The following is a 25,723-nucleotide window of genomic DNA, read 5'->3' on the forward strand; positions in this document are numbered from 1 at the left end:
AAGATGGGATGATTTGGGGAGATATAAATGTATTTATAAATTTTCAACTAGACTTGAATGAAAAAAATAAAATAACCAGGGTTTCTAGTCATTAAGATAGGAAACACAAGGTGTCCAGTATGTAGGCCCAGAGATTTAATTTGTTTAAAGCAGGGATAGGCAAACTATATATAGCCCATTGACTAAGAATGATTTTTGCACTTTTATTTTGTTTTCTTGTTTGTTTTTTTGTGGTACGCGGGCCTCTCACTGTTGTGGCCTCTCCCGTTGCGGAGCACAGGCTCCGGACGCGCAGGCTCAGCGGCCATGGCTCACGGGCCCAGACGCTCCGCGGCATGTGGGATCCTCCCGGACCAGGGCAGGAACCCGTGTCCCCTGCATCGGCAGGCGGATTCTCAACCACTGTGCCACCAGGGAAGCCCTGCATTTTTAAATGGTTGAAAAAAATTCAAAGAAGAATATTTTGTAATGTGAAAATTATATAAAATTCAAATTTTAGTGGACATAAGTTTTATTAGAACATAGCTGTGCTTATTTGTTTACATACTGTCTGTGGTTGCTTTTGTGCTCAATGGCAGAATTGGCGAGTTGTGACAGAGTTGTGAAAAGTCTAAAGTATTTATTATCTGGCCGCTTACAGAAAAAGTTTGCTGATCTCTACCCTAGATTGTGAATAAATAGAAATAAGACATTGTTTCTTATCTTTAAGGAGCTCATAGTCTAGTTGAAGAAAACTAGGGCAGAGAAAAATGTTTAGTAGTTCTCAGTTAACTGATATTTTCTGAAAGAACAGTTACTCAGTGTGTACGTGCATATGTGAATGCCTTTTGTGAAATGACTCCTTTACCCATTAAAAAAAATTAGAGAAACTGGTTCATAATGGAGTTGAGAACACATGGAAATGGTCTAAATGTGATTGTTCATCTGAGACAGTCTTAAAGCCTACAGAGAGACTTCTAACTTGTAGCTTCCTCCCTTTTAGTAATACTAGAAGTCATATACTTCATTGCCTTTCAGATGCGGTGGTGCTAGAATATGTTATATTTTCCATGAGACTTTTGGGCGAACCTTAGAATCTGTTGACCCACTAGGTGGCCTTAACACTATTGACATTTTGACTGCCATTAGAAATGCAACTGTGAGTATGCTTAACCTTTAGAATGTTTTGAAATGAGGTTAAAGATTATTTTTTAATCCATATAACTCTATCTTTTTTTTAATGAATTGTACACTTTGTTATTTTGCTCTCTTTCTTGAAATTACGAAGTGCTTTTTTATGAAAAATACCAAAAACGTGATTTATTTTAAACTTAGGGGAGAACCAAAATTATATGTGGCTATAATAAGAGCTCATAGTTTTATTTTTTTAGGGTCCTCGTCCTGCTTTGTTTGTGCCTGAAGTTTCATTTGAGTTACTGGTCAAACGGCAAATCAAACGTCTGGAAGAGCCCAGCCTCCGTTGTGTGGAACTGGTTCATGAAGAAATGCAAAGGATCATTCAGCACTGTAGCAATTACAGTACACAGGTAATTGAGAAATGTAACAGGTTTCAGATTAAGTAGTAAAAGACATGAGGTGGTGGTTTCAAGGGGAAGGAGGGAAATATAGAAGATGGGCTAAAAGTTAAAATGTAGTTCCCTTATCTAAAAGTGATTTGAAATAGTATAGTTAAATGTAGCTTCCAAATCTGATTCAGTACTTCAGTGATTAATTTTCCTTTAAACAAAACAGACTGTTTCTTCCACCACATATAGGAGTTGTTGCGGTTCCCTAAACTTCATGATGCCATAGTTGAAGTAGTGACTTGTCTTCTTCGTAAACGGTTGCCTGTTACAAATGAAATGGTGAGCTATTATTTCATAAATCATTGTAATCACTGTTAATAAGTTATTTTGTACAGCTTTATGAATTTAGGCATAATGATTCCCAGTGTATTGAAAAGAAAAAGAAGCGAGTTTCAGTCTTATTTCAAAGGAAACTTCAGTAATTCTGGTATAAAATGCATTTTTCTTCATATTTTAATCATTGTTAGCCTGCAGCCACAGATTTTCCTGAAAATGGAGTTATCGTTGAGGATTGTGAATAGTTTTGCTTTATTATATAGCAGCACTGATTTAAAGGAAAGTTAGTTTTATCTTTAGCCTCAGTAAACTGAGCCTTCATATAGCAAGCTCTTTTTTTTTTTTTTAACTCTGATGTACATCAGGGTAATTTGGCCATTTGTACAGTTTCCTTGTTTGATGACCTAATACCATAATATTATGGTTGCTAGCCTTAAAAATAAAAATCCTGAAATTGGCAGAAATATCGAATAAGCATTTGAAATTGTCCGTATGCCTCTAATTGTTGGCTGGTTTCTTTTTTTCCTTTCTGGTCTCTAAAAGTGCATTTGGGTCTTTGGCTCCGGATGGTGAGCCCCAGTGGACATTTACTTAAAGAGTACAAAACCATCCTTGGAAGTATAGAATGCAGGTGCTGCTGCTTAGTTGTTTCCCTAAAAGCATAACCACCAGAGTGAAATGAGTGAGAACATGGCTGGCCTGATCTCAGACTCTACCCACTGATATCAGAATCACCGGAATTTCATTTAAATAAATAATTTTCACTGGTTCTTGATCTTTTAGTGCTATTCTGATACCTAAGATTTGTTAGGACAGTGCAAATGAAGGAGTTAGTTTAATCTGTCTACAATGCTAGAGAAATTAATTTCAACTTTCCTTTTTGATTATTGTCCCAGTTGTCCCAATTGAACCACATATATTTAAACTAGGTGCTTCATAATTAAGGCTAATCAATCATTATCTCAGGTCGTTAAATGTATCCTTTAACCAAATAAAGTTAACATCTTTAACTTACATCTGATTATGAAGTGTTTTCTTATTGTCCAACCTGAACTTTTGACATGGAATAGTGGATGACCTAAGGTTTTAATAGCAAAGTTGCTTGGAAGTTAGATATGCATCAGGTAGATAACTTTTTTTTTCCCTAACAAATACTTCTAACTACTTCAGTGTCAGAAGTGCAATCTTAGATGCTAAAATATAGATAATTCAAAAGATAGAGCAAATTGTTATTTGGTATAAACTCTGTCAGTTGGAGTATAATTATCAAGTATTTATTTAGGCATCAGTTTCCTGTACTGTCTTTTAGAATTATCTGTTTAATAAGTTTATATGTTCCCTTAAGTAAAATTAGGTTGGCATATTTTATATATAGCCTAATTTTATTTTTTTCTAGGTCCATAACTTAGTGGCAATTGAATTGGCTTATATCAACACAAAACATCCAGACTTTGCTGATGCTTGTGGGTTAATGAACAATAATATAGAGGTAAATACAATTTGAATTTGTCTTTTTTGAGAGAGGAAATCTGTTTTAGCTCAGTTATATCAAATTTACTGGGCAAGGAATAACTATAAGACATATATGCACCATATTATTGTCTGTTATATGCTAAGAAGTATGCTGAGGGCATTACATTGTTTTCTTAAATTTAATTCTCAAAACCACCTGGAGGCATTGTTCTCATTTTCTGCTTGTGAAACTGTAACTCAGAGATGATCTGGGACTCATTGATTTAGTGTTGAAGGACTGCCTGGCTCCATTTCAGTAACTGTTGTTGCAGTTTATTAGACTGAAGTATGTAAAACAAAGTGGATGTTTAAAATTGTTTTCATTTGATTCTGAAAGCTGTGAAGGAAACATTCCAAGAATTACGTAAATTATAGTAAATTTGGAAAGATACTACTGTTTCACCATTATTGTGGTTCCTGCATTTCATGGATCCTTTTTTTTTTTTTTTCCCCATTTGAGGCTAACGTTGTAGGTTGCATAATAGCTCAGATGGAGCGAAGGCTGGTGGATAGAGCGATTTATCTGGATGCAGTTTTTTCTCTGCCACTTTTATCCAAAACAGTAAAAATTTCTGTAATTCCGTAGTCCAGTAAGACCTGAGTCCCTTCTGTATCAAATTTCCTCTTATGCATATGGGTGGGGAGAATATTGTAAATGTGGAATTTGGGAACTGGAAGGGACCCTTTGGTTAAACAGATGAGGATCCTGAGACTCACAGATGATAACAGCTGTTATTAGTGCTTATTTTGCTGGGCATCTTCTCTTTAACAGGTACAGGGAACTGTTTTTTAGCTACATAGTTGAGGTGACTCCTATTGTCAGAAAAAATTCCAGGGAATTGCCGTGGCCCAGGTTCAATCTCTGGCTGGGGAACTAAGATCTTGCAAGCTGTGTGGCACGGCCAGAAAAAAAGAGAAAAAATTCCAAAATGCATATAAGTAAGGCACTTTAAAACACTCAGAAAGTGGACTAGATAATAGTTATTATGTTAAAAATTAGCATGCAGATGCTATCTTAAGATAGGAGTTCTTTTTTTTGCGGTACACGGGCCTCTCACTGCTGTGGCCTCTCCCGTTGCGAAGCACAGGCTCTGGACGTGCAGGCTCAGCGGCCATGGCTCACGGGCCCAGCCGCTCCATGGCACGTGGGATCTTCCCGGATTGGGGCACGAACCCGTATCCCCTGCATCAGCAGGCAGACTCTCAACCACCGCACCACCAGGGAAGCCCCAGGAGTTTGTTCTTGTAACATTGAAGCCTTCATGGAAAATTTGTGTCTGGAACAGTTTTTCTAATACTGACAAGGTCATTTATGATATGATTTCAGATCAGTGTTTTTCTTACAAATGAATGTCTCTGGTTTTAAGACTATGTGTCAAAGAACTTTATGTGGATATTTTCATTTAATCTTTACAGCAACCCTGTGAGGGTAATGTTAATAGACTAGGAAACCAGGGCTTAAGAGTTGGTAACCCATACAGTTAACAAAGCAAGTAAGCCAGGTCTCCAGGGCCAGCTAAGGTCATAAATGGTTGGTAACAGACTAGGGTGAGAATTTCTGGTCTCTAGATTCCTCTGCCTTTTGCTTTGTGTCCTTCTTCAAAATGTATATTTAAATGCTAACTCCATATATTTTTATTATCTGCTATATATTTTTTTATCGCTGGATAAATGAAAAGTGGGTAAAATTTCTGTTAAAAAATTTTCTTATCCAGAAACATCATTGTGAAGCTTTATGTTAATTTACACCTTTTTGCAAGTTTGAGTGTTCATGAAATGCTTTCTGCTCAGGAGCATTATGACTTCATTTAATGTAAATACTTTCCTACTGTTTTTGATGCTGCCTGTGAGACAGCCACTATTAATACCTACATCCTTCTATATTTTCATAGTCTTGCACCTGTCATGGCGCTTGACATACAGTAGGTGTTCAGTACCTATTAATTTGAATTTACAGTTGCTTTAGCTCAGTATCAGAATTACTTTGCTAATATTAGAAGATTCGAAGAGTAGGCAGGTGATCAGTCTGTTAAATGAGCCTGGTTACAGAAAGGACTGTCAGTTTTCAACATTACATTTACTTCCTGGAGATAGTTAAGGATAAAGAAAAGAGAACACTCTTACAGATATTTTTTATGGTTTTGTGTGTGAGAATTGTGTGAATTTAACACAAACGTGTGCAGGTTAGAATGATTTTTAAAGGTTTTGCTTAATTTTTCTGTGATCTGTGTACTTCAAATTCTATATGGTATGCTGAAGGCTTATGTACACTTTAATGTGGGAACAGTTTAAATCAGTGATTCTTAACTTGGTGGGAAAGGCAGAGATGATGTTGGTCCCCTTGAGAACCCCTTGTACAGGAAGCCAATGTTACTGACGTTGTATTATATCCCTCAGGTGTGTTGGGGCAGAAAAAAAGATTGAGAAGCATTGGGTTAAATGATTTGTTTGTTTTAAAATATAATTATGGCATGAGTCCCAACAGTGAGAGGATATACTGTAAGTTATTCACACTTTTCATTAAGCTGAACATTATTTTTAAGTAGGCTTACATCTCTGTGTTCTGATAATCACGAATCTTCTGCTTGGTTGTGTTTTATAGGAACAAAGGAGAAACAGGCTAGCAAGAGAATTACCTTCAGCTGTATCACGAGACAAGGTAAAAAATGTTTTTAAAGCATATTCCCAATATGCAAAGATGGATTGGTAAGCCTCAGAATATTACTCAGTTCTAGGAGTAATTTTTTTTTCTCACTTTAGTATTCCATTGGCACTATTTCATTGTTTGAGTAAAGGTATGCAAGTTTAAAAATAGGCTTTGAGTAATTTAAAGATAAAACATTTTGAATACATAGGAATAAATGCTTAAAGGTGGATTTTAAATATCAAGGCTTTAACAGAAATTCAGTGACTTTATCAACTTTGTAAAATTAGTTGAAATGACTAATGACTTTATTATAACAAGGTTTTTTTGGAGAGGGAAGATGACATTATGTACATACCAGGTTTTAGTTACCTGTAATAGTTGCATATATTAAAATTTTTGTGTAAAAATTTGTTACCTTGAATTCTTTACCAGAAAAGATCTTATCAACTTCCAAAAAACAAAATGGAGTTTTTGGATTTGGATTTTTCTTAGGAATTCATCTGAAGAAAGCCTTAAACAAAGGTGACAATAGTACAGGAAAAAAGGCAAAATAAACATTAATTTTATTTCCCATTACTTTTGTTTTTCATGTTATTTTACTATTTTTATACAGAGGGGAAGATTCATATTTATAGAATGTTTCTGAATGCATTTTTGGCACCCTTGATTTTTTTCCCTGCATTTCTTGCCTTTAGTCTTCTAAAGTTCCAAGTGCTTTGGCACCTGCCTCCCAGGAGCCCTCCCCTGCCGCTTCTGCTGAGGCTGATGGCAAGGTCTGTTCTGATTCTTAATCTAAGCCTCTGCATGCCTAGCTTGGTGCAACATAACCATCTGGAAACAATACGCTGAACAGCAGAATATTAATATGGGATATTGTGCTAAGGTCAAATTTTAGTCTGATAGAAACTTAAAATCATTTAACAATGTATACTTCATAAATTATTGTTGACATGCTTTTGCTTGCAATATAGACGATGCACACAGAAAAAGAATTTAAAGAGGAAATTTTCAAGCCATTGGTATTTAAATTTTGCTTGTTAAACTGCATGTTTTAACGTATCTTTTAACAGTTAATTCAGGACAGCAGAAGAGAAACTAAAAATGTGAGTCTTGCTTCAGAATGAAAATGTTGGTACCTTTGGTTCTCACCAAAACACTGTCTTCAAAACCACCGAAGAACTTGTTTGTAACAGTGGCATCTATCTCTTGTTGTCTGTGTTGTTTTTAATGTTTCTCTTATCTAACTAACTTCTAAGATGGTATTAATTCTAGTTTCAACATTGTTTTAAATAATAACAGCCTTTCCCATTGTTTTCTATTACCTTCAAGAATAGTGTTGAATTTAATATTTTGGTAGGGAATTAAAATTCTGGAGATGGAAACTGTACTTTTGGACTTTTCCTCTTTAAAGGTTCTAAGATCTGTCCAGTGCTAATGGAGAATCCTCTAAGGCTTCTTTCTTATGCTTTCATTCAGTTTGCTCTTTTCACCCTAAATATATTTAGCAGTTTAACATGTGCCTCAACAGCTTAAGCAAATTCAGAACAGGGGAACTGTGAGAGTTTGAGACTGTTGCCAATTCTTGATAACCCTTAAAAAAATTAAATAATCTGTAAGTTATTCAGATCCATTCTTATTTTTAGTTTTTTTTTTTTTTTTTTTTTGCCATTTAGCTCCTTTCCTTACTTATTTTCCAGGTTTAAGATTCTCAACCTCAAATAAAATCTTATAAATGTCTTATCTTCTCTCAGCCCACTGTGCTAAGGTCTTAAGAGAACCATCTAAATCATTGCTTTTTATTTAACTCCTCGTATCACTCTGAATTTGCTCACTTTCCTTAAGATTTCATATGATCTATCGTTCACGTATAGTTAACACGCATTTAAAAATACACTTATTTTAAAAGTAATGTATAAATATACTACTTGTATATTGATATACATTATCTTAACGACATTTTAGAGACAAATTTTGGCCAGTGTTCTGATTCAGAATGATACCCAAAACATTTTTTAACAATTGCTGTAACTTAACACTCCTCTGTTAAATTTATATAAGCCATTTTTATTTCTATCTATAATTCTGGATGCCATTTTATCTCCATTTTAGATTATAAAATCTTAAAGAACATCTAAAAACATCTCTTAAATGTTGATGAATTACTGTTTTCCCCATTATCCTAAACAGTTATTTTTCTTTTAGAAATCAAGACTAACAGATATCCTAAAAAAGAAGGTGCAAAAGCACTTGTGATTAATGGTAGCACTAGATTTTTTTCATCAGATCCTTTCTCAAGTAAAGGATTTCTACTTTTTTTTTTTTTTGCGGTACGCGGGCCTCTTACTGTTGTGGCCTCTCCCGTTGCAGAGCACAGGCTCTGGACGTGCAGGCTCAGTGGCCATGGCTCACGGGCCCAGCCGCTCCGCGGCATGTGGGATCTTCCCAGACCGGGGCACGAACCCGTGTCCCCTGCATCGACAGGCGGACTCTCAACCACTGCACCACCAGGGAAGCCCAGGATTTCTACTTTTATCCTATGGTATTGACTATTGGGAACATAAACTGATTTGAGAAATATATAAAGTCTTAAGTTTTGGAGAATGAGTTCATTGAACTTTCAGAGAGATCATAGTTCAACAGTGTTTAAAGTTACTTCGAAGAAATAATGTGAATAGCAGTTCTGGTTTTTCTTGTGCTTTTAATGAGCAGTCCTGCTTTAAAGGGCAGCTTCTACTTTTTCCACAATCTCTAGTGTTAGAGGAGTTGGAGGAGAGGAAACATTTTGAGAAGTCAGCAAATAATAAAAAAGGAATTTAACCTCTTATTTATTTATTTATAAACCACAGTGTTACTTCTGCCATTATGTTTTTTTTACAAATACACTTTTTTTGGGGCTGTGTTGTGTCTTCGTTGCTGCGTGTGGGCTTTCTCTAGTTGCGGCAAGTGGGGGCTACTCTTCGTTGCAGTGTGCGGGCTTCTCACTGCGGTGGCTTCTCTTTGTTGTGGAGCACAGGCTCTAGGCATCGTGGGCTTCAGTAGTTGTGGCACGAGGGCTCAGTAGTTGTGGCTTGCGGGCTCTAGAGCTCAGGCTCACTAGTTGTGGCGCACAGGCTTAGCTGCTTCACGGCATGCGGGATCTTCCTGGATCATGGCTTGAACCCATATCCCCTACACTGGCAGGTGGATTCTTAACCACTGCACCACCAGGGAAGTCCGAACCTCTTATTTAGACAGCTCAGGGTTCCAGTTATACATGCCACTGCATCATCTCTTTCTGATCTTGCCATCTCTCTGAATAGATTAAACTCCAGGTGGTTACAGTCAAAGGAAATTAACTTTGTTTAGTTAATATCAGTTTGATATGGTTGGTATAGGTTTTGGGACATGTTTTTTCAGGTTGCATCTGGAGGTGGTGGCGTTGGAGATTGTGTTCAAGAACCAACAACAGGCAACTGGAGAGGAATGCTGAAAACTTCAAAAGCTGAGGAGTTACTAGCTGAGGAAAAATCAAAACCAATTCCAATTATGCCAGCCAGTCCACAAAAAGGCCATGCTGTGAATTTGCTGGATGTGGTAAGCTGCAGAATTTGCTTGAGGACAAATAACCAAATTACCAGGAAAACACTTTAAAAGACAAAAGGAACTGAAGTCTCAAAAACTTACTGAATGTTAAATGTTGTCATTTCAAAATGGCACAAAAGTAACTTTTCTCCCCGTCACCCCATTTAGCCAGTTCCTGTTGCACGAAAACTATCTGCCCGTGAACAGCGAGACTGTGAAGTTATTGAACGACTCATCAAATCTTATTTTCTTATTGTCAGAAAGAATATTCAAGACAGGTTAGTACTATGTTATATAAATCAGACTAGAATACTGCGAGATGATTTCATAATCTGTTTTGAAAATACACATATTTTTTAAAATTTAGGTTTTTATTCTAAATCAAATGGTTATGATTGTTTTGCAGTGTGCCAAAGGCAGTAATGCATTTTTTGGTTAATCATGTAAAAGATACTCTTCAGAGTGAGTTAGTAGGACAGCTGTATAAATCATCCTTATTGGATGATCTTCTGACTGAATCTGAGGACATGGCACAGCGCAGGAAAGAAGCAGCTGATATGCTAAAGGTATTACTGTGAATTTTTCTGAATTTTCTTACTTGGGTTGTAGGTATAAACATTTATTGTTTAAAATGCATTCTGGGGGCTTCCCTGGTGGCGCAGTGGTTGAGAGTCCGCCTGCCGATGCAGGGGACACGGGTTCGTGTCCCGGTCCAGGAGGATCCCACATGCCGCAGAGCAGCTGGGCCTGTGAGCCATGGCCGCTGAGCCTGCGCGTCCGGAGCCTGTGCTCAGCAATGGGAGAGGCCACAGCAGTGAGAGGCCAGTGTACCGCAAAAAAAAAAAAAAAAAAAAAAAAAAAAAAAAAAGCATTCTGATCCTTGGAAGATACATATATGTAGTCTTTGTATGATGGCTAATCTTTTTTTCTGTTGGCACTTGATTGGATTCAAATTTCAGAGAAGATACTAGTTAGTGTAAATCAACCACATATAAAGTGGAGAGGTTATCCCACATTAATTCAGATTCTTTCTTTGATATTCCTTGTTATTATAACTTAAGCATTTATAATTTTTATAATTTTATTTAATGCAGGCATTACAAGGAGCCAGTCAAATTATTGCTGAAATCCGAGAGACTCATCTTTGGTGAAGAGAACTATGTAATACTGAGACTTCACTGACTTGCTAGTTAACTGCCTACTTGAGTAGAATTTTATTTATGAACTCCTATGTATTGCAATGGTATGAATCTGCTCATGTGAAGACTGGCTATAAACTGAAAATTATACTCTGTATTGCAGAACGAATCACACATTTAATCCAAATAATAAATGGCTGTTTCTAAAATTTCCTAGTATATATAAAATACATCATCTGTCTTGTGACAGTTTCATCTGAACGTAAAAAGAACTGTTAATCGTTCTAGTTGTACAAGCAGTTTGTCTGTGGATGAGATGACCTGTGTAATCTGCTAGTAGTCTTAAAGCTGCTGCCATAGCCCTTCAAGAAGAATGCACCAAGACACCATGTCATATGACTATAATGCATGCACTATTATTTAAACCGAACTGGCTTTGAAAGAGGTGGGTTGACAAGTTACTCAGTAGAGTCAGTCATCTGTTCCACCTGTTCTTTGATTTAGTTTTATTGAGCTTCTCTGAAACATTTGATGTGTTTGTAAGAAAGCTGAACACACAAGAGGATCTGTAACATTGACAATGATGTGATGTGCATAATGTGTAGCTACAGTCCTTGCACTTCTGGGTCCACATTCCCCTGGTGCGTTAAAAATTACAATATCTTCGATCTTACTTAAACCTGGAAGCATGAATTATGTTTTCCTGCATTAAGAACGTCTAGCCTTGATTATTTAGTAAGACTTGGTAATGACCATCTTTCCTTTTAATTTTCAGAAGTCCTAATAAATTCCCCTTGGTTTTCAAATATAATAGTAATAATTCAGATACATTTTTAAATTGGAGCCCTCAGACCGTGCTTCAAGATTCACTTGGAGGTGGGACTTAAAACTAAAAACTGTGGTGATTTTAAGTGTATCTTCTTCCTATTAGTTGTTAATAGTTACTTTTGCTTCACACCAACAAAGTACATTAGAATAGAAAGTAATACTTTCTATTCTATACTCCTAAAGGCTTTCAGGGGGTTGGGAGTAAGGTTTAGAACATATACACATTTTACCAAAATTCCCCAGGTGATTCTTGATATGAATTACATTATAAGTTTTAAAATGATAAATTACATATTGCAGATATTAAAGTCTATTTTTAAGTTACGACACTTATGAAGGACTATTGGCAGGAACATATGAATATGTCTGTTACTCTTAGCTAATGGCACTCATTTACTGTACCAAGAGACACGAGACTCAGCAACTGATCTCGAACATTTAAAAAAAAAAGGGCTTCCCTGGTGGCGCAGTGGTTGAGAGTCCGCCTGCCGATGCAAGAGACGCGGGTTCATGCCCCGGTCCGGGAAGATCCCACGTGCCGCGGAGCGGCTGGGCCCGTGAGCCATGGCCGCTGAGCCTGCGCGTCCGGAGCCTGTGCTCCGCAACGGGAGAGGCCACAGCAGTGAGAGGCCCACGTACCGCCAAAAAAAAAAAAAAAACCATTAAAAAAAAGATTCAGTCTGATATATGGTACTACTTATACTTAGCAGCACCATCTTCATAGAATACATGCTTCCAGAATGTTTATTAGCATACTTTAAAATCACTCTGCCATTATTAAACATCAGTTTTGAAACTATAGCCATCCATGATTTACTTATTTCAGATAGATCAGATGACTTCCATTCTAGTCTAGCTCTTTTAATTTGTAAGGGGGGAAGAAAACTTACAATGCACCTTTCTCCAGCAAATTTCAAATTGAAAACATTACCTGCTATGATAATGCACTTGCTAGTACTACACACCATGTACAAAGAAAAACAGAGACAAGAGGTATGCAAAGAGAAAACCTCCTTTTGTTGACACTTAAACTGAGTAAAGTTCTGAAATGCAGAGATGATCTCTGACATTTATAATGGATACCTGTATGTTCTTACTATGTAAATAAAGTTGCTGGTATGAAGTGACATTAAAGTTTGTCAATAAATGAATTCTTCCTAACTTTACTCTTAGAAGAAGGTTTAGATAAACTATAGCTTTTTTAACATATAAATCTACTTTGGAACATAGCAATACAGCTTATACTGTATGAAAGTTTTATGACTTTCTTCTTTTTAGATTTTCATAATTGACTGAGGTATTATTACATCTCCATTTTTTGCATATGAAGATAATGACTTGCACCAAGTAATCCAGGTAGTAAATAGCTAGAATCTGAACTCTAAAGCTATGCTTGGCTGCCTGTAAGATTTTTCTAGAACACATCTGATTGTAAACCATTTTGTGTGTATGTTTGTGCTTCACTTGATGCTCAGGGGAAATAGGGGCGCTATTACCTTCGATTTTTCAGATGTTGGAAATAGTTCTGGAGAATCAACCTGCCTAAAGAATGTAGAGCTTAATTTAACTAAGTCTTGATTCCAAATCCTTTAAATGTGACCTGAAAACTTCCCTTACTGGAATGTCTTTTGATATTCTCAAATGATTAGATATTTAGTATATATATTTTGCCTCTATTTTATCTTGTTTGTTACTTAACTTTTCAGTTCATCTCAAGCTGCAATCTGCTTGGGGACATAAGTTGAAACTTAAAACTAATTTAAAAGTTGATAAATTTATAAGACATTGCTACCTTTTTTTTACTGAATTTAAAAAAACAAGGCTATGAGTATATTTAATTTTATGGAAACACAGTCAAGGGACTGGAAAACTGAATTAGAAACTTTCTGAAAAGTCAAGTACTGACTTCTTTTCAAGGAAAAGAAACTATTTCTACTGTAATTTCTAATGCCAGCTATGGCTTCCTCTAACTTTTCTCCCTTTTTACAGAGAGCTGTATTTGCTTTCTAAACAACAAAAAACCTCTACTGAGATACACACCTGATATAAAAGTACCCACAATTACTTATACTACCTCTTTTTCATTGTTCCTCCTCATCTCCAAAACAGCAAGGACAGGATAGGAAAGACAGCATTTAGTTTTTCATGAAGCATAATTATTAAAATAGAGATTAACCCTAGAAATCATGCTTTTCTGTGGTAGTCCTTAATGTTTAAGGATCGGGAAATAAAATATCCCACTATTACACAAACTTAACCAACCTATATAAATAATGAAATTACTCACACTGTGAGGCCTAGAGTACACTCCATCCTTTGTCTTTGAGTTGCATAACTGAAGGTATAAATTCATACATCTTGAGAATGAATGATGGATAAGTTTGAACCACTGGAAGGAGTTTTCATCATAGCTGAAGCCATTTTATAATGTAGAAGTTCCTTTTTCCTATTTTAAGTAACGAAAGTCCATTCTTAAGAATATGTTGTCCAACAACTAAAACACTCTCAGGATTTGTTACTTGTCTGTGATTTATACTGACTCCACCTTCTGTTATCATCCGATACCTGAAAAATAGAAATGTTCAGTAACTAGATAAATTAATCACCGTTGACCACTCCCAATAATACAGATACATCATTATTTCATTTAAATTTCAAAGGCTCTCCTATTGAAACCATTTAGCACTGAATTGTTATCTTCATGTTTATTAGATTCTGCCTCTCCTTTAATGTTCTGAAGGAGAAATTCAACTAGTATTTTAAATAGGTTGGGCAACCCCACTACTCCCCAGAATAAAGAGGACACAGACTGAATGTGAGAGGGGCGTGTGAATCTGTTTACTTAGGACCTCTGTTCTTGTGATCTTCTCAAATTGTGACCATCCCTAAGCTGACTGATCCCAGTGTATTTATACAATAGTGGTCACTTAAACATAAGCCTTTTCCAATGCTGGAGAAAAAACTGACCAGGTTAGACTTAACAAGAGAGAGTATAGTAATACTAGATTTTAAAGAAAATTTAAGGTATTTTCAGCAGTAAGTACTCAGTTTTCACTTTATTCTCAGACTAACTTATCTTCTACAAGGAATGAGATGCCATTATCAGGAAAAACACCACCTCTGGAAACACAGGTTGTGAATTACAACTGTGAACCTAAAAGTTAAATAATCTTACCCTCGGGGACCACCTGGAATGGCATTTGCTTTGCGGCACGTATCTAGGACGCTTGTTCCAGGGTCAAGAACTAATTCAGAAAATGAAGCTTCTTTAAACAATTCTTTTAACTCTTGATCAGACATGACCTCCAGTGCCTCTATGCTGCTATGATAAAGGGCTTGTGTACACCTGAAAAACACATTTTGAGAGCCACATCATGTTGAGTGCTTACTTAGACATGTGTTCTAACACCCAAAAACCAATTATGAAGTACCCATTATGTTCCAGATGGAAAGTTTTTCAAACAGCAACATTGATCTTGTATAATTTATAAGCTTAATTCAGGATAATCTTTCTTTCTAGTAAATGTAGGCTAGTACTTTAAAGCAGTTAACACCGACAGTCCTTGTTAGTGGTAAAAGATAACTGACTCTTAAAACATTGGCTCCAAATGTTCTCCAGTCTCTTAACTAATTAATCAAGTGTCCATTATTCTAAGAGGCCACCTTTTAGCAGAGTCCAGCCCTTCTTGTCCATGAACAAGCTTTGTTACTTCTGTAGCAAGTCGTTTCTGAGGACCCCGCTTTTCTGGCTCTTTGACATGCAGCTGCATTATGTGGTCAATCTCTGGAAGGGGCAGAAAAGTGAAGAGCTTCAGGTACCTTTGGGACAAAAAAAAAAAAACCCGGTTAGATTTATATAACATACCTAATTTTTATCTCCAGCTCCCTTACCCTTTAAAGAACATCCTGCTTACTTTAGAATTTATTTTTAATTATGAAATATAACATACAGAAATGTACCGAAAATGACAATGATACACACACCACCCTGACTGAAGGTGTTACTATTTTGCCATCTTTGCTTTAAATCCTTTCTTTTTAAAAAAGTCATAAAATAGTATAGATGTAGATGAGGGCCCCATACACCTCATACATATTCTCCTTCTTGCCCCAGAGACAACCACTAATCTAAATTTGTGGGCATCCTTCCCAAGCATGTTTTTATATTTTTGTTTTCTGTGTATGTACCCATAAATAAAAACTGTAATTTAAAAACTGACAAATATTTTATACGTATCATCTTTTAAAATCTTATCTTTGGTGAAAGCATAGAGAAACACGCCAACAACAGACATAAAGTTTAATGAGTCCTAAAGCAAACAGCTGTGTAACGATCACCTGTCTAGGTGCACAACGCTGCTCCTACCCAAATCCCCACTCCTCCAAGGTAACCACTCTTTGGACTTTTCATGGTAATTACTTCCTTGTTTTTCTTTGTATTTTTACCATCTCAGTATGCCTCCCTAAACAGCATCACTTAGTTTTGCCTCTTTTCAGACTCTATATAAACAGAATCACGCGGAGTATGTATTTTTTGGTTACTGTGGCACATCACTATGTTGCTGATTCACCCATGCTGCTGTGTGTACAGCTGCTGAGTACACGTTCCATGTTATGAATGCTTTGTGATGTATGTATTCATTCCAGTGTGGATATCTGTGTTGTTCCTCCTCTTGGACAGTGGTTGATGGTGCTGCCATGACTATTCCCATGTGTTTCTCTTGGTGCACATGTGCACTCATCCGTTAGGGATGTGCCCGGGGGACGGGCTGCTGATCACAAGTCATGAGTATTTGACCTGAGTAGGCACAGCCACATATTTTTCCAAGTGGTTCTATACCTGTAACGTTAAGGGCTTGACGTTAAGCTTTTGACTGCTTAATGCCAAGGTGTCCGTTTCAAAGACATCGATCTCGAATAAGCACACTGCCAAGTGTATGCCACAGCTAGTACCAAACCAACCAGATAAGGAACCGGGCTGCTGCCACTCGTGAAAGTCCCCTTTCAGAAAGCCCTGGGCAGCCGAGATAACTGACTGCTTGAGTGACCCCTCTTCACCTTTCCCACTCCCTAATTCTCACTCTACATTTTAAATTAGCCAGTGAAGAGTGAACCTGCGGAATCCTAGGCACCCCAATAAAGGCAGAGCTCCGGGTCCACGCTCCCTCCTTCCCTATCCCTGACTCACTGTGTGGCCCCTGTAGTGCCATGTGCCCTTCAGAAACTAAGTAACAAATCTTTTTTTAAAGTTCCCTGATGATTACTGCTGAGATGTCTCTTACAATCATAAGGACCACAGCGCTGGTCCAGCCACAAGGTTGGTTCTGGCCCAGGAAATGTCTGTGAGGGCTCCTACAAGTAGTATGGGCCGAGGTGAGTTCCCCCCGGCATTTCTAGCTTGTGGTATCACTACCAACAGGCTGAGGCCCACACAGCAACTGGCTGGCAATGGCACAGTTGGCAGGACTGCATGATTGCCCTTTAGCTTTGACTAGTTTACTGACTGGCGAACCCAGGGGGGCAACACCATTTGGGAGGAGAGCGATGCAGGCTGGAGGTCTATCATTCTATCATGTCTTTTGCATATTGCCTCTGCTGTGCTGCCGGCGGTAGCCATCCCAAGACGTCACTGCTGCCGTAATTCAACGATCTCCACAGAGCAGTGCGATCAGTGATCAAGGCCATGTGGTCTAATGAGATGATCAGGCCACAAATTATACAGACCTTGATTGAGTACTAATGTACAGGAAGGTCCTCCACATCTCAAGGCCAAGGAAAGCTAATGAGGGTGGAATGGACCCCAAGCCTGTTATCACTGCCCAAGCTGAGGCTCTGAGCTAAAGGCAAGAGGAAAGGGTAATTCCCATAGGTAAGGAGGAGAGAGACCTCCCCTTGGGACTGGTGGGTCATAATGGGATTACACTTCCTAACCTGGATGAATGGAACAGCCTTGCAACAGGAAACTACTGGCAGAGCAAAAGGGGAAATGCAGTCGAGGCTTGCTGACACTCCTTGTCCCCCAAACTCGATGGGATATCGTGGGTCCAGTACCTGGTGTGATGTTGCTAAACAATGGACAACGATAAATGTCCTGAACATCTTGTGCCAATGCCTTGCAAGACTCCTGAGGAGGTACACCAGCTCCCTGATAATCCAGAACCCCTATGGAGGCTTCCTGGGTGTTGCTTAGTGTCGCTGAGTACCAACATTCGAAGGCTCACAGTGAACGGAAAACATGAGATTAGGCCTGTCTCCTGCTGTGCAAAGTGGCATGGTCCAACGGGTTTATCACTTCTACGACCAGACTCACTCAAGTGACCCCCTCTTTATTCTAACCCTGAAGAAGTCCCATTTGACCCTGAGTCCAGAGCATTCTTTTTACAAAGTGCTCCCTCTAATCACGGCGTAGTGCTCCTACATTTTACGGGGACTGTCAAAACCATTCAAAAGGCACTGGAGAGCACTGACAGTGCTCCTATACATGGAGGAAATTACTCATTAAACCACCACTGTACTCAGATATAACAGGTACCAGCCCTTTTCATGTTCTGGAGGCAACGCCCTCACCGCTCACTAATTCTTTGCCACAATCACAATCACATGCAAGTCTGCCACCTTCCACTGGGGCGAGGCACAACAATGTGTTTTGGAAGCTGCCCAGCAGGCAGTCCAACGAGCCCTACCTTTAGTCCCACCTGGCTCCACATTCCAAGTCAGTGCTTGACCATATCTGACTATGCCCCCTTGGAGTCTCTGGACCAAACTAAGTCTACGTGATTTCCTATGGGGTTTTGGATTAAGTGCCTAACCCCAAAGGATTCTACTGGGTTCTCTGTGGAGCACGCCATGGCCGTTAAGGGTATTCGGCCTGGAGGAAAATGACCAATTGAGCACAGGCTCCCAAAATAGAGGCAGGCTTTCATGCATGCCTCAGTAAGGTTGAGCTTCTTCACCTACGTTTTCCCCGAGGTGATCAGTGCATGACAGGTACAGGTGAAGCCCATTCTGGACAGATGAAAGCCCCCTTTTTGCTAATGTTTATCACAAGGTCAAGAACAATATGCCCAGTCATAATAGAAACTTTGGGTACAAACAGAGACGGTAGAAATATTGTGATCAAGAAGTTAGCAGGATGAAGGACAGACTGTTCCCACGAGAAAGAAACTAACCTAATCTTAAACAGAACCTAGTGTGCTTTAACTCCCTGAACTCCCTGGATCTGCATTTTATAAAAGCTGTGCATATAAACAATAAAATTGACACTTGTTTGCAATGGCTCCTGGTGTCCCTCCCGTCCTCACTCTTTCCTCTTAAACTTTTTCCTCATCCCCTTGCCGCCTGAATTCGAGCCCTCGGTCGTGCTGGCAGCGACAAGTGGCGCCCGAACAGGGACTCAAAAGACGTGGCAAACTGTTGTGCAAGTTACGTTCAGGTAAGGGGACCCTGTCTAGAGAAGGGACACGGACAATGGGAGTAAAATGGGGCAAGAACAGTCTGTTGAGCGTACTTATTTTATAGTTGCATTACAAGCTTTGCTAGAAGAAAAGGGAGTTTCAGTTTGCAAATCTGCTTTGAAACAGTTTTTCGAAACAGTGCAAGAATTATGCCCATGGTTTCCGGAGGAGGGTACTCTTAATCTTAAAGCTTGGCGCAAAATGGGGCAAGAATTTAAGAATCAATTGTATGTTAGAGGCGCGGCTGCTTTGCCTCCTGGAACCATGACCTTGTGGACTCAAATTCGAGAAATCCTTGATCCTCTGCATAAGATAGAAGTGGTTTCGGTTAAGTCAAAGGAGGAATTGGAAGATCAATTGTCTTCTTTCGAAGTCCTGAAACCAGCAGAGGAAACAACCTCTCATGCTCCTTGTGTTGATACTCTTCTTCCTCCTCCTCCTATACTTACTTCCCAAGGGGTGGAAATTGGCACCAATAATTATTTAGATGATGATTTAGATGCTTATCCTGCTATTTCAGGGAAGCCTCAAGAACTTAGGGCTGAGCTTCCCCGCTCTTTTCTGTCCGTGGTTATTCCCTCTGCTCCTGCACCTTCCCTTAGTCGGGCTTCTACTCCATTGTTGGTCCCAACTAGTATTCAGAATAGGAAAGCCACTTCTGATTTATCCCCGCTTCAAGCTGCTTTGCAGCAAGCTCGAGCATTGGGGGAAGATGTGTCTTCTTTCCATGCTTTTCCAGTAACTTTACAGGCTGGCCAATGAGTGTATTCCTCATTAAATTTTAAGGTTCTGAGGGAAATAAAAACAGCCACTGCTCAATATGGAGCTACTGCTCCTTTCACTCTTTCTTTATTGGATAACTTAAGTAGAGAGGCTTTATGTCCTGGGGATTGGACCTGATTATTTATTGTATCCTATGCTAACCGCTAATAAAATAGAAAATTTGTTGCAAAATTCTCTTGAATGGCAGATTGCCCTGGCTTCCTTTCCTGGACAAATTAAATATCATCTGCCTGCTGATAAATTATTACAGTTTCTTCAACAGGTGCCTGTAACCTTTTTCTCAAATTAGCCCTATTCCTCTTAAAGCTCCCTCCGTCTTTCTAGACGCTAGCAAAACTGGGATTATTGCTATTGTATTCACCTCTTCTAAACACAAAACCACTACTGTCTATAAATATGACACCATGTCTGTTAAAGAGCAGAATTGAAAGCTGTCTCTTTAGCACTTTCTACATATTCTTGTCCCATAAATATCTATTCAGACAGTCAATATGTAGTATCAGCAGTAAAAGCCTTGCCACAAGCATATATTGTGTCTGCTGATGAAGAATTGTTTCACCTTTTTAAGGAAGTTCAAAAAACATTAGACCTTCGTATAGCCCCTATATTTATAGAACATATTCGGGCTCACAGTACTCTCCCTGGAGGTCTGGCCGAAGGAAATGCATTAGCTGATGCCCTCACGCATATTTTTCTTGCCTCCCCTTTTGAACTTGCTACTCAAAGTCATTCTCACTTCCGTGAAAATGCTGCCTCCTTACGCAAAAGGTTTAAAGTAACTAGAGAACAAGCCCGTCAAATAGTTAAAACCTGCCCAGTTTGTCCTACACATCATAATGTTCCTATGCATGGAATCAATCCAAGGGGATTACTCCCCAATGATATTTGGAAATGGATGTGACTCTTTATCAGCCTTTTGGGCATTTAAAATTTTTACATGTTATTGTTGATACTTACTCAGGTTTCATTTTTGCCACCGCCCAAACTGGAGAAGCTTTTAAACATGTAGCTAACCAATTACTCGCTGCCTTCTCTGTACTTAATATTCCAAAGCAAATTAAAACTGATTGGGCTTCCCTGGTGGCGCAGTGGTTGAGAATCCGCCTGCCGATGCAGGGGACACGGGTTCGTGCCCCGGTCCGGGAAGATCCCACATGCCGCGGAGCGGCTGGGCCCGTGAGCCATGGCCGCTGAGCCTGAGCGTCCGGAGCCTGTGCTCCGCAACGGGAGAGGCCACAACAGTGAGAGGCCCGCGTACTGGAGGAAAAAAAAAAAAAAAAAACTGATAATGCCTCTGCTTATACTTCCACTGCCTTTCATAATTTTTGTACTATGTATCTTATATCTCACCGAACGGGTATCCCATATAACTCTCAAGGTCAGGCCATTGTTGAAGGGGCTAATTCCTCCTTAAAAACAATGCTTAAAAAATTAAAAGAGGGGAGTATTATTATGCATAAGAAACTTATCTATTCCCCACATGCACAATTAGCTATAGCCTTATATGTACTTAATTTTTTAAATGTGAATCCATCAGGGGACACAGCCGCAGAAAGGCAGTGGAATCCCTCAGGGCCCTCCAATCTGTTCGTAAAATGGAAAGATTTAATGACTGGCCAATGGCCAGGACCTGACCCGGTCCTTCGCAAAGGCCGAGGTTATGTTTGTGTTTTCCCCCAGGATGAGGAGACGCCGCGGTGGATCCCCGAGCGTTACACCAGGGATTTCCCAACTCCAGTCCCGCATGGCTCAAATGAGAATGACTTCACCAGAACGCCGCCGCCGTCGACGGCGTCCGCGAATGGGAATCCCCACCATGGGCCAGATGCATCGACTGACCAGAGCTGCTCATCAAGAGTAGCCGCCTATTTGTTTTCAAGCTCAATCAAATACCAAGACTTCAGTTTATGGTTGCATGATGACCACGCAAACATCTCATTTAGTAAGGATATAACCCCAAAGACGAGGAAGAATCGAACTTATGGGACTTTTGGTCAATTCAGGAAGTTTCAACAGGAGCCCAACCTAATCGGACACAATTGGGAGTAACCCCCCTTTCATTACCTTCATGTTATAATGATTATGCTCCTATCCCAGAAAGGGAGCCTATTTGCAGGGAATGTATCATCCTGACTTGTGGAAGTTAGTAGCCGCTATGGCTCCTTTGCAAACCAATTATTCTGGTTCTCCCCATTGGTATGAAGGTACCCTCAGACTTATATTTTCTCAAGCTTGTGTGCCTCGTCCCTTTTTTCTGGTGGTGGGGATGGGAGAAGTTCATGCTATTCATGACACCAATGGAGTTATGTATAAAATCGTATGTAATAATTGTGTACTTACTAACTGCTTACCTGTTAAGGCCCCCTCTTCTACATTCAAACAGACTCTTGTTTTTCTTGCCATGCAACCCCCATATGTAATGGTCCCTGTGGAAGTACAAGGACCTTGGTATACAGATTACGGATACCAATTTGCCTTAGAGTTACATGGCTTATTATCACGTACTAGAAGATTTACAGGGTTATTGATTGCTGGAATAGCTACACTTATATCTCTCATAGCTACAGCTACCATATCCACCATAGCATTATCTCAAACTGTTCACACTGCTGAACATGTTAATAATCTTGCGCAGAATGTATCACATGCATTAGCCACACAGGATCGTACAGATCATAAAATATTTAGCAGACTGGAAGGATTAGAAGAAGCTGTAGAATTTTTGGGAAAACAACTTACACTGTTAAAAACTCAGATGTCTTTGATATGCCACGGTGGGTTTCAGTACATTTGTGTTACCCCATTAGAATTTCAGAATATAACATCCTGGTATCAGGTACAAAGACATCTCCAAGGTATCTGGCACCATACTGACATGAGTCTCGATTCACAAGATTTGCAGAGAGATATTAAAAATATAGGTAAATCTAGGTTAGACCTTGTCAGCCCTGCTAAGATTGCACAAAAGGTTCTTGACCAATTGAATGGATTCAATCCTTTTAATCTTTTGCAATACTCTATGTGGTTTTTTATTGGAATACCCGCGCTTCTTATTTGTTTAGGAATTACTTGGTGTTGCTTTTGGAGCTGTTGGAAGCGTTATCTGTGGCGAGCACTGCCCTCTGAGGAAGGCGCCATTAAGACCCTCATAAGCCTTAGGGCCCGACTGTACTCTCCTTGGTATGCATCCTGGACTTTATGGTATGAACGTAAAAAACGAGATGGCCTTTGGCCAAATTGCTCCAGGGACCTGCTCAGTTACTGGGAGTCCCTGGTTGTTCCCTAAAGCTAGGAAAAGCAACCCTGGAGGGGAAATTGGTGCCTTTGAGGGAGAAGCCGAGAAGCCAATTAACCAGCTGATGCCTATAAGGCGTGACTAAGCCAAGAAGCCAATCAACCAGCTGATGCCGATAAGGCGTGACTAAGCAAATTCCCTGCTTTAGGGGTGTATATATATGGCTATGCTTTGTTATTAAACTTGCCTTGCAACCATCAGTTGCCTGTGCCCTTCTGATCCCATACCTTGGTGCGTTCAGTTCCCTACCCCCTCTCGTCGATTGTTGCTACACTTTGAGGACCCGCTGCGGCTGGCGGCAGTTATCAATTCATGGTTCGGGCTCAAATGCATCTACTGCACTTTAAAACTATAGAGGGAGATGTGGAGCGCGCCATGGCCGTTAAGGGTATTCGGCCTGGAGGAAAATGACCAATTGAGCACAGGCTCCCAAAATAGAGGCAGGCTTTCATGCATGCCTCAATAAGGTTGAGCTTCTTCACCTACGTTTTCCCCGAGGTGATCAGTGCATGACAGGTGCAGGTGAAGCCCATTCTGGACAGATGAAAGCCCCCTTTTTGCTAATGTTTATCACAAGGTCAAGAACAATATGCCCAGTCATAATAGAAACTTTGGGTACAAACAGAGACGGTAGAAATATTGTGATCAAGAAGTTAGCAGGATGAAGGACAGACTGTTCCCACGAGAAAGAAACTAACCTAATCTTAAACAGAACCTAGTGTGCTTTAACTCCCTGAACTCCCTGGATCTGCATTTTATAAAAGCTGTGCATATAAACAATAAAGTTGACACTTGTTTGCAATGGCTCCTGGTGTCCCTCCCGTCCTCAGTCTTTCCTCTTAAACTTTTTCCTCATCCCCTTGCCGCCTGAATTCGAGCCCTCGGTCGCGACAGTTCTCTTAGAAACTGAGGCCCTAACTGGCCCCCAATCAATACTATTCCCTAACGCCCTCGGTTACAGATGCCTCCGGCAGAAGCTTAACACCACAACTGATGCCTCCTTGGTAAATTGAAAATGGTACCTTCAGGAGAGGGCTAATCTTGATGTCAAAGCCTTTAATAATTACAGGAGGGGCGTCCCTGGTGGCGCAGTGGTTAAGAATCCACCTGCCGATGCAGGGGACACAGGTTTGAGCCCTGGTCCGGGAAGATCCCACATGCCAGGGAGCAGCTAAGCCCGTGCACCATAACTACTGAGACTGCACTCTAGAGCACGGGAGCCGCAACTACTGAGCCCGTGAGCCACAACTATTGAAGCCCGTGTGCCTAGAGCCCGTGCTCCACAAGAGAAGCCACCACAATGAGAAGCCTGCGCACCGCAACGAAGAGTATCCCCCGCTCGCCGCAACTACAGAAAGCCAATGCACAGCAACAAAGACCCAACACAGCCAAAATTAATAAATAAATTAAAAAGTAGGGAAGACTATGATTCAGAGTTATAATTATATATCTGAAAAATCAAAAAAAAAATTACAGGAGGGTGTAGCTTCCCTCATGATCAGCTCCTTCCTCTTCCTCTGGCTGCTTGGGGAGCCCCTTGGGACCAACTGTCTGACATGGACAGGGAATCCATATTCTTCACCAATGGCAGCACCACCATGTAGGCGCTGCAGCTTGCTGGAGGGCTGCAGCATTTCCCCGGTCTCAGGCACCTCTCTAATTGAAGAAGGCAGTCCCGGCTCAGCCCAGTGGCAGAACTTGTAGCTGTTCACTTAGCCCTTAGGGAGCCATAAAGAGGCCTTTGGCAGATCCATATTTTCACAGACTCCTGGGCTATTGCTAATGGCCTCGCGGTTTGGTCTGGCCAATGGCTAAGGGACAATTTTCTCATATAAGACAAGCCCACGTGGCCCAGACATGGAAGGAGTGCCCAGTTCCTATCATTGTTACTTATGTTTCTGCTCAGACTACCTGCTCTATGCTGGAAGCCATTTTCAACCGTACTGCAGACCCCTCACTAAGCCGCCCCACTGCCTAGCACAGACCCTTCCTACCAGCTTGAAAAACGGGCCCACACAACCTTGGGTCACCAAGGAATTAATGCCTTAACAGCTTGGGCTTAATTGAGGGGACTTCCCATCTCCTCAGCAACAGCCAAAGTTGTGATAGATGACTGTATTCTCTGCTCCCAAACCAAACAATGGAGGATATCCAGATGGGGACATATTCCCTGGGGAGACCAACCATGCTCCCACTGGCTGGTTGATTTCAATGGCCACTACCCACTTCTCCTGGGGCCTCCAGATATGCCTTCACAGTCATTAATACTTACACGGGACTCCTTTGGGCAACTCCCAAATCTCTTTCCTCACTAAATTTATCCTCGTTCCCTTTGGATCGCCAGACATACTGACTCTGACCCACTTTACCTCTCCAGAGATTAAACAAAGGGCTCTCCAACATAATATTCTTTGGAATTTCCATCTAGGCTAGAGCCCCAGGCAGCTGGCCTGAGCGTCATTAGCCTCCTTAAAGAGACACTCCTGAAATTAATTTCAGGCAAGTGGTCTCCCAAATGGACTGAACTCTTGCTCCAGGCCCTCATCTTGTTTAATTCTCACCTCCTGGGCCTTCCTACCCTATATACCAACTGTTACGCACACATCCAAATCCCACTTTTGGTCACCTCTGGCAATCCTCAAGCGTTTACCCTCCAAGAGAAC

At 40.1% G+C, this 25,723-nt stretch overlaps 2 protein-coding genes across 18 annotated transcripts in view; one reads left to right on the top strand and one right to left on the bottom strand.

The window, feature by feature from the left end:
- Window positions 1–10,909, top strand: part of DNM1L (dynamin 1 like) — a 51,377-nt gene extending 40,468 nt beyond the window's left edge. For 4 of the 13 annotated variants that reach the window (XM_059080875.2, XM_059080872.2, XM_067009057.1 and 1 more), the window contains 10 exons: window positions 1,018–1,138; window positions 1,371–1,526; window positions 1,755–1,844; window positions 3,238–3,330; window positions 5,956–6,012; window positions 6,696–6,773; window positions 9,397–9,573; window positions 9,730–9,839; window positions 9,968–10,127; window positions 10,656–10,909. In XM_059080875.2, coding sequence (XP_058936858.1) covers window positions 1,018–1,138; window positions 1,371–1,526; window positions 1,755–1,844; window positions 3,238–3,330; window positions 5,956–6,012; window positions 6,696–6,773; window positions 9,397–9,573; window positions 9,730–9,839; window positions 9,968–10,127; window positions 10,656–10,712 — 1,099 coding nt within the window. In that variant the 3' untranslated portion in view covers window positions 10,713–10,909. Of the gene's footprint in view, window positions 1–1,017; window positions 1,139–1,370; window positions 1,527–1,754; window positions 1,845–3,237; window positions 3,331–5,955; window positions 6,013–6,695; window positions 6,774–7,070; window positions 7,104–9,396; window positions 9,574–9,729; window positions 9,840–9,967; window positions 10,128–10,655 lie in introns of all 13 variants that reach the window. The other 9 variants (XM_059080870.2, XM_067009056.1, XM_059080871.2 and 6 more) reach the window with 5 other exon arrangements.
- Window positions 1–25,723, bottom strand: part of YARS2 (tyrosyl-tRNA synthetase 2) — a 45,687-nt gene that overhangs the window by 17,516 nt on the left and 2,448 nt on the right. Inside the window, exons 3-6 of one of the 5 annotated variants that reach the window (XM_059080881.2) lie at window positions 15,192–15,347; window positions 14,704–14,874; window positions 13,816–14,093; window positions 1,271–1,827 (exon numbers count right to left, since the gene is read on the bottom strand). In XM_059080881.2, coding sequence (XP_058936864.1) covers window positions 13,934–14,093; window positions 14,704–14,874; window positions 15,192–15,347 — 487 coding nt within the window. In that variant the 3' untranslated portion in view covers window positions 1,271–1,827; window positions 13,816–13,933. Of the gene's footprint in view, window positions 1–1,270; window positions 1,828–2,188; window positions 4,243–6,415; window positions 6,512–13,815; window positions 14,094–14,703; window positions 14,875–15,191; window positions 15,348–25,723 lie in introns of those variants that run through there. The other 4 variants (XM_067009061.1, XM_059080880.2, XM_067009062.1 and 1 more) reach the window with 4 other exon arrangements.

This window comes from Kogia breviceps, chromosome 12, assembly GCF_026419965.1.
Source record: "Kogia breviceps isolate mKogBre1 chromosome 12, mKogBre1 haplotype 1, whole genome shotgun sequence".
Classification (NCBI taxonomy): Eukaryota; Metazoa; Chordata; class Mammalia; order Artiodactyla; family Physeteridae; genus Kogia; species Kogia breviceps.